General features: G+C 28.3%; 1 protein-coding gene across 1 annotated transcript; it reads left to right on the top strand.

Moving 5' to 3' along the window:
- The first annotated feature begins 502 nt into the window (after positions 1-502).
- On the top strand, positions 503-6,780 carry LOC123260594. The gene is made up of 3 exons (XM_044721776.1): positions 503-1,323; positions 2,989-3,704; positions 5,999-6,780. Exons 1-3 carry the CDS (start codon positions 503-505, stop codon positions 6,778-6,780), a joined length of 2,319 nt encoding a protein of 772 aa, XP_044577711.1.
- The last annotated feature ends 2,562 nt before the right edge of the window (positions 6,781-9,342 follow it).

Raw genomic sequence — 9,342 nt, 5'->3', positions numbered from 1 at the left:
CTATTACTATTATTATTATTATTATTATTATTATTATTATTATTATTATTATTATTATTATTATTATTATTATTATTATTATTATTATTATTATTATTATTATTATTATTATTATTATCGTGAGAGGATGTGATTTTTGGAGTGCTCTAAAAATTGTAGATTTTTATAGTTAATAGTTTATGAATAAAATAAAGTTATGTACTATTGTGTTTATAAAGTGTTAATAAACAAAATAATATAATAGTCTGGTTGATTAACTTAATTGTTTTATTGTTATTTTAATCATAAGTGAAACGGAACTCGGTGAGGTTAGATCGCTGTTGTTTTGTATGTGTGAGTGCGGGGTAACCAGTACAAATATACAACAAAAATGTCAAGTCAGATATGTTATGGCTGTAAGCAGAACACAGTGAAAAATTCATTCATCTGTTCAAATTGTAAGAATGTTTTCCACAAAAGCTGTAGAACAAAAAAACACAAATATGTGAACATACTAAATGAAATGGTGCCATGTATAGGTCATGATATGGATGATGGCATGGATACGGAGAGTGTCAATTCTACGGAAAGTTCAAGAAGATTAAAAAGGAAAAGAACAGAGGGTGGAGAGGGTGATATGGAGCATAAATTGGATTTGTTGCTGAGCAGTCATGATAATATCGTGGCGGATTTTGATGTTTTCAAATTGGAAGTTGCTCAACTTATTAAGGATGAGATTAAGAGGGAGATACAGGCAGTTAGAAATGATGTAGTTAATGATGTAACTAAAGCAGTAACTAACGCTGTACGAAAGGAATTGGTGGAAATGAACCGCAATGCAGTAAATGTGAAAACATCTGCTGACATCTACGGTTCGAGACTAGAGACGTTCGCAAGTAAAGTAAAGCAATCACAGATTGAAAGAATTACAGTCGAGCCCAAAGAAAAGCAGGATATAGCAGTTACTGTACAGAAGCTAAAGAAAAGTGTAGATGTTGGTAAACTTGGTGTTGGTGTTGATAAATTAGAAAAGACAAGAAGTGGAAATGTGATTATAGGATGTAAACAAAAAGAAGACTCATGTAAGTTATTTGATGAATTAAAGAAAAGTATAGGTAATGAATATAATATTAAAATTAATGAGAAAAAAATGCCTAAGATCAAAATAATCGACATTGAAGAAGAGATAATTTCAAAAAATAACGATGAAATAATAAAAACGTTACAAACACAAAATGATTTATCCCAAGAAGTAAACACAAAAATGGAAATAAAAAAAAAGGCATTTGGAAAAAATAAAGAAGGTTTTATTATCTTAGAAGTTGATCCTAAAAGCCATAAACAGTTAGTGGAACTAAATAAGATAAAGTTAGGGTGGAATAGATGCAGAGTGACAGATTGTGTAAGTATATTGAGATGTTACAAATGTTGGGGTTACCATCATTTTGCTAAGGACTGTAAAAATGAAACAAAGTGTAGAAAATGTGCCGGAAATCATAAAGAGGAGGACTGTGACAATTTAGAAAAAAAATGTGTTAACTGTGTAAAAATGAAAGAAATTTTTAAAGTGGAAGACATTGATCTAAACCATTGGGCTAATGATGCTAACTGTGAATGTTATAAAAGAATGAGACATAAAGCACAGAAAAGTATCAAATACTTTGCCGAATAACAATTAAAGAAAGGTAAAAATCACTCACTGAAGGGTCAAATGTTAGTTATAAATATTCAAGGCTTACTATGGCATATTGATGAGTTGAAATTGTTGATGGTAAACAAGAGACCCGAAATAGTGTGCATAACTGAATCGCATCTGACAGCTGATGTGAGTGAACATGAATATGATATCAGTAATTACTCTAATGTAAAAATGTATTCAAAAAGCTCAAGAACAGGAGGTGTAGTGATATATGTGAGGAAGGACATTAACTATGATGTAATAAATAATGTGGTGGATAATGCAAATCAGGAAGTAAATATGTGGATGCGTAGTATCAAACTTAAAGGTTTATTTGATAACATTATTATTAGCAACATTTATCATTCTCCCAATCAGAGCAATGGTATATTCATAGAAAGATTGATGCAAGAATATGAAAATTTAAGTGATAAAGGTCAAGTTATTTTTGTTGGTGACTTTAATATCGATGTGAGCAAAGACTCACAATATTCAAGAAAATTAATTAAAGCAATGAAAAGTGTGGGCTTGCATCAATTGGTTGGTGATTATACTCGGGTAACATCGAATTCTAAAACTATGATAGACTTAATTTTTTCAAATGAAGTTAGATATACGAAAGTGTTGGAAGTGCCAAGGATCTCTGATCATTTTATCGTAAAAATGTCATTACCAATATATAAAAATAAAGAAAAAAGTAATAATAAGAACATGTGTATTAAATTCAAGAGAGATTATAGTAGATTTAATATTAATGAATTAAGAAAAAATTTATGTACACTTTACAAAGACCTATGCATAGAAAATAGTGATTATAAGGATGGGAGCGTTGAAGTGAAAATGAAATTTCTTACAGATGTAATTTTAGATAGTATTAATGTAGTAGCACCGGTTAAAGAATTTATTGTAAAAAAGAAATGGGAAAATTGTAAATGGTTTAATGATCACATTAAGCAGTTGATAAGCATGAGGGATAGTTATTATAAAGAGTTTAAAAATAAAAGAAATAATGTAGAATGGGAAAAATATAAAAGATTAAGAAACCTAGTCATTACGGAAATAAGAAGAGCAAAAAAAGAGTATTACGAAAAACTGGTAGACTGTCATAAAAATAATTCTAAAAAGCTATGGAAAAATATGAGATTTATTTTAGGAAGTAAAAGTCAAGTAGATTCGAAAACAGAAATTATTTTTAATAAAGAAAAAGTTAGTGATAATATAACAATTGCGGATAAGTTTAATAAATTCTTTGTACGAAATGTTGAAAAAATTGTAAAACTAATTGATAAAAGTAATAATGATGATTTTGTGTATGATGGGGTTGTGATTAGGCTTAATGAACTAAAGGAAGTCGAGGAATCAGAAATAGATGAAATCATTAAGAAGTTAGATAAAAATAAAGGTAAAGGAAGTATGATATCAAATGATATTATAGATAAGATTTGGAAAGTCGATAAGGTAGTGATTAGGGAAATAGTAAATTGTTGTTTAAAATCATCTAAAATACCTGATAATTGGAAAAACTCACTGATTCACCCGATACCTAAGGTTAAGGGAACTAATAATGCTGAAGATTTTAGGCCGATTAATACATTGCCTGAATTAGAGAAAATAGTCGAACAGGTTGTGAAAAATAGATTACTTAAACATCTAGATAGGAATGGTATATTAAAAGAAGAGCAATCTGGTTTTCGAAAGCATCATTCATGTGAGACTGCACTTCAAAAGATCATGTGTGAATGGAGAAATGAAATAGATAAAGGTAATATGATAGGAGCCGTACTTCTTGACTTAAGTAAAGCTTTCGAAACATTAAACATACCGAGACTGATTGAGAAGCCAAGAATGTATGGAGTAGGTGGGGGTGCGTTAGAATGGTTTCAAAACTACTTGGAAGATAGAACGCAACAAGTTAAGTTTGGGGACGCTATTTCGGTTAAAATAAAGGTTAAATATGGTGTACCACAAGGATCAATATTAGGACCTTTATTGTTTATATTGTATATAAACGATATAGTGGATGTTGCGAAGGAATATGGATGTCAATGTAAATTGTTTGCGGATGATAAAATGTTATATTTTGTTGGTAAAGATGAAAAAGTTATAGAGTTGATATTAAATAAAACACTTAAAAAGTTGGAAATTTGGTTGAATTTCAATTCACTTAAATTTAATAGTAAAAAAACAGTATGTATGTTGTTTCGTGACAGAAAGAAAAAGAATGTTAATCATCTAGAGTTAGTTTTAGCAGGACAAAAAATTGAGCAATGTACTGAAGCCAAATATTTAGGAATAATGCTGGATGAATTTCTATCTTTTACTAGTCATACCTTTTATATTGTTAAGAAAGTTAATGCTAGAATAAATTTAATGTATAGATTAAGCAAGTTCATTAGCGACTACACTAAAGTTTTAATATATAAATCTATGATCGCCCCTTACTTTGATTATTGTTCCACTCTACTGCTAAATATTAATGATGAATGTATGAAAATGTTACAAAAGTGTCAGAATAGAGCCATGAGAATAATATTAAGAGTTGATAGATATACGCCAATCCGATGTATGTTGGATGCGCTGTGTTTTCTGTCAATTGAAGAAAGAGTTAAATTCAATGTATGTGTGTTTGTTTACAAGATGACAAATAACTTAATGCCTGAGTATCTCAATCGATTTGTTGTGAACTATGACCATAGGTATAGTACAAGATATAAAAATCGATTAATGATACAAAGAACGAGAACAAAAACAGCTGACAAATCAATTAACATGACTGGTTTTTCACTGTTTAATAAATTAAGTAAGGACACTAAAGAGGCTAGAAATCTTGTAATCTTTAAAAAGTTATTGAGAGAAGAGTTAAAAACTAGTAGATTGTAAAGAAAATGTATACAAAAAGATCAAAGATCTTTTTATTCTTGATTATGTAGCTTAAAGCTAATGAATAAACATTATTATTACTATTACTACTACTATTACTATTACTATTACTATTACTATTACTATTACTATTACTATTACTATTACTATTACTATTACTATTACTATTACTATTACTATTACTATTACTATTACTATTACTATTACTATTACTATTACTATTACTATTACTATTACTATTACTATTACTATTACTATTACTATTACTATTACTATTACTATTACTATTACTATTACTATTACTATTACTTATTACTATTACTATTACTATTACTATTACTATTACTATTACTATTACTATTACTATTACTATTACTATTACTATTACTATTACTATTACTATTACTATTACTATTACTATTACTATTACTATTACTATTACTATTACTATTACTATTACTATTACTATTACTATTACTATTACTATTACTATTACTATTACTATTACTATTACTATTACTATTACTATTACTATTACTATTACTATTACTATTACTATTACTATTACTATTACTATTACTATTACTATTACTATTATTACTATTATTACTATTACTATTATTACTATTACTATTACTATTACTATTACTATTACTATTACTATTACTATTACTATTACTATTAATATTACTATTACTATTACTATTACTATTACTATTACTATTACTATTACTATTACTATTACTATTACTATTACTATTACTATTACTATTACTATTACTAATACTATTACTATTACTATTACTATTACTATTACTATTACTATTACTATTACTATTACTATTACTATTACTATTACTATTACTATTACTATTACTATTACTATTACTATTACTATTACTATTACTATTACTATTACTATTACTATTACTATTATTACTATTACTATTACTATTACTATTACTATTACTATTACTATTACTATTACTATTACTATTACTATTACTATTACTATTACTATTACTATTACTATTACTATTAATATTACTATTACTATTATTATTATTATTATCGTGAGAGGATGTGATTTTTGGAGTTCTCTGAAAATTGTTGAGTTTCATGGTTAATGGTGTATTAATAAAAGAAAGTTATGTACTATTGTGTTAATAAAGTGATACTGAACTATTTAATATGCTATTTCGGTTGAATAACTAAATTATTTTATTGTTATTTCAATATAAAGGAAAACTGAACTCGGTGAGGTTGGAGTGCTGTTGTTTTGTGTGTGTGGGTGCTGGGCGACTGGTACAAATACATAACAGACAATGTCGAGTCAGATTTGTTATGGTTGTAAACAGAACACAGTGAAAAATCCATTCATTTGTTCAAATTGTAAGAATGTTTTCCACAAAAGCTGTAGGTCAAAAAAACACAAATATTTAAACATGCTAAATGAGCTAGTGCCATGTGTGGGTCATGATATGGATGATGACATGGATACGGAGAGTGTTAAGTCTATGGAAAGTTCAAGTTCAAGAAGATTTAAAAGGAAAAGAACAGAAGAAGAAGAAAGTGATATAGAACATAAATTAGATTTGTTGCTGAGCATTCATGATAATATCGAAGAGAATAACGATGTCTTTAAAATGGAAGTTAAGCAACTTATTAAGGATGAAATTAAGAGGGAAATACAGGCAGTTAGAAAAGATATAGTTAGTGAGGTAACTAAATCAGTAACTAACGCAGTACGCAAGGAACTATTGGAATTGAACCGTAATACAGTAACTGGAAAGGTAACTAGTGACACCTATGCGGGGCGACTAAAGAAATCACAGATGGAAAGTATTATTGTGGAACCAAAGGCGAAGCAGGACACAACAGTTACTGTACAGAAACTTAAGAAGAGTGTAGATGTTGGCAAACTTGGGCTGGGTGTAGACAAAATAAATGAAACAAAAAGTGGGAAGGTTATAATTGGATGTAAACAAAAACAAGACTCACATGTATTAGTAGAAGAGTTAAAGAAAAATATTGGGAATGAGTACAATATTAAATTGAATGATAAAAAGCTTCCAAAGTTAAAGATAATTGATATAGAAGAGGATATAATTTCAGAGAAACGTGAAAAGGAAATCATAAAAATAGTACAAAAACAAAATGATTTGACATTGGATCAAAACAGCAAAATAGAAATTAAAAAGAAGGCAGTTGGAAAAAAGAAAAAGATGGTTTTATTATTCTAGAAGTTGACCCGAAAATTCATAAAAAATTGTTGGATTTAAACCGGATAAAACTTGGATGGAACAGATGTCGCGTCTCAGACTGTGTCAGTGTTTTAAGATGTTACAAATACTGAGGTTATTATCATTTTGCGAAAGATTGTAAAACAGGAACTAAAAGTAGAAAGTGTGCTGGTGATCATAAGGAAGAGGATTGTAGCAGTACGGATAAGAAGTGTGTCAATTGTATAAAAATGAAAGAAGTATTTAAAGTAGATGATATTTAGGTTAATCATTGTGCCAATGACACTAATTGTGAGTATTATAAAAGAATGAGAAACAGAGCGCAGAAAAGTATTAAATACTGTACTGAATAGCAAAGAATAACAAGTAGAAAGCATTCACTAGGAGGTCAGATGTTGGTTATAAATATTCAGGGTTTACTATGGCACCTGGATGAGCTGAAAAGTTTGTTAGTAAACAAAAAGCCTGATATAGTATGTGCAACTGAAACACATTTGACAGCTGATGTGAGTGAATATGAGTATGAAATGAGTAATTACAATAATATTAAAATGTTATCGTGTAATAAAAGAACAGGAGGAGTTATTTTATATATTAGAAAAGACGTTAAATATGAAATAATACATAATATGGTTGATAATGTGGATGGTGAACTAAATATGTGGATGTGTAGTGTCAAGCTCAAAGGTATATTTGAAAATATTATAATCAGCAATGTATATCATTCTCCTAACCAGAGTAATGGTATATTTATCGAAAGATTAATGCAGGAGTATGAAAATTTAAGTGAAAAAGGACAAGTAATATTGGTGGGTGATTTTAATATTGATGTAAGCAAAGAATCACAATATTCCAGAAAATTAATAAAAGAAATGAAAAGTGTGGGTATGAATCAATGGGTTCAAGAATATACTCGAGTGACATCAAATTCTAAAACTATAATTGATCTAGTGTTTGCGAATAAAATTATACATACTAAGGTTTTAGAGGTACCAAGGATTACAGATCATTTTATTGTACAAGTCTCTTTACCAGTAGTTAAAAATAAAAGTAAGAGCAATATGAATGATATATTTGTAAAGTACAAAAGAGATTATAGTAATTTTAATTATGCTAGTTTACAAGAAAATATCTGTAATTACTTCAAAAATTTATGTACTGATAGTATAAAATATAAGAGTGAAACTGTAGATGAAAAAATACGTCTTTTGACAGATGTTATTGTAAATAGTACTGATGCCGTAGCACCCATTAAAAAATTTACGTATAAAAATAAATGGAAACAGAGTAAATGGTTTAATAGTCAAATACATGAATTGATAGGTCTTAGGGATAAAGCACATCAGGAATTTAAGAATAAAAATTGTAAATTTTCATGGGAAAAGTATAAAAGATTGAGAAACGTAGTAGTATCTAAAATAAGAAAAGCAAAAAAAGAGTATTATGAAAAATTGGTTGACTCTCAAAGAGGAAACTCAAAAATGCTATGGAAAAATATGAAATTTATATTAGGCAATAAAAATCAAAGCGAACTAAAATTAGAAATTAGTTTTAATAATCAATTAGTTAGAGATAATGATTGTATTGCTAATAAATTTAATAATTACTTTGTAGAGAGTGTTGAAGATATTGTCAAGGACATTGATAAAAGTGATTGTCTCGAGAATGACTTTGGGTATGATGAACTAATAACGAGTTTTGATAAATTGATAGAAGTAGATGAAACGGAATTAGATAAGATAATTAAAAAGATAGATAAGAACAAGGGTAAAGGAAATATAATATCTTATGATATGATCAGTAAAATATGGAATGTCGATAAAGTAGTAATTAGACAGTTAATTAATTGTAGTTTAAAGTCATCAAAAATTCCGAATGAATGGAAAAACTCATTGATTCATCCGATACCTAAAGTTAAAGGTACTAATAAGGCGGAGGAGTACAGACCGATTAATACCCTACCTGAGTTAGAAAAGATTTTAGAAGAAGTTGTTAAAAATAGATTAATAGAACACCTTGATAGGAATAATATATTAAAGGAAGAACAGTCGGGCTTTAGAATACATCATTCGTGTGAGACAGCATTACAAAATACAATGTGAGAATGGAGAAATGAAATAGATCAAGGTTATATGATAGGAGTAGTTTTTATAGATTTTAAAAGAGCATTTGAGACGATTGACAGAAATAGACTAATAAGAAAGTTAAAAATGTATGGTGTGAGTGGTAGTGCATTGGAGTGGTTCCAATGTTACTTAAATGATAGAACTCAACAAGTGAAATTTGGTGAGGCTATCTCAGATAGGATTTCTGTCAATCACGGTGTGCCGCAAGGATCTATTTTGGGGCCCCTGCTCTTCATTTTATACATAAATGATGTTGTAGATATTGCAAAAAAGTATGGCTGTAGATGTAAATTATTTGCGGATGATAAGATGTTATATTACAGTGCAAAAAATGAAAAAGAAATAGAAAATGTTTTAAATAAGACACTGGAGGGTCTAGGAGTGTGGCTAAATGTTAATTCACTTAAAGCGAATGTTAAAAAGACTGTCTTTATGT

The sequence above is a fragment of the Cotesia glomerata genome, linkage group LG3, assembly GCF_020080835.1.
Source record: "Cotesia glomerata isolate CgM1 linkage group LG3, MPM_Cglom_v2.3, whole genome shotgun sequence".
Taxonomy (NCBI): domain Eukaryota; kingdom Metazoa; phylum Arthropoda; class Insecta; order Hymenoptera; family Braconidae; genus Cotesia; species Cotesia glomerata.
Note: the sequence above shows the minus strand (reverse complement) of the source record. Positions and strands in the feature narration are given on the sequence as shown.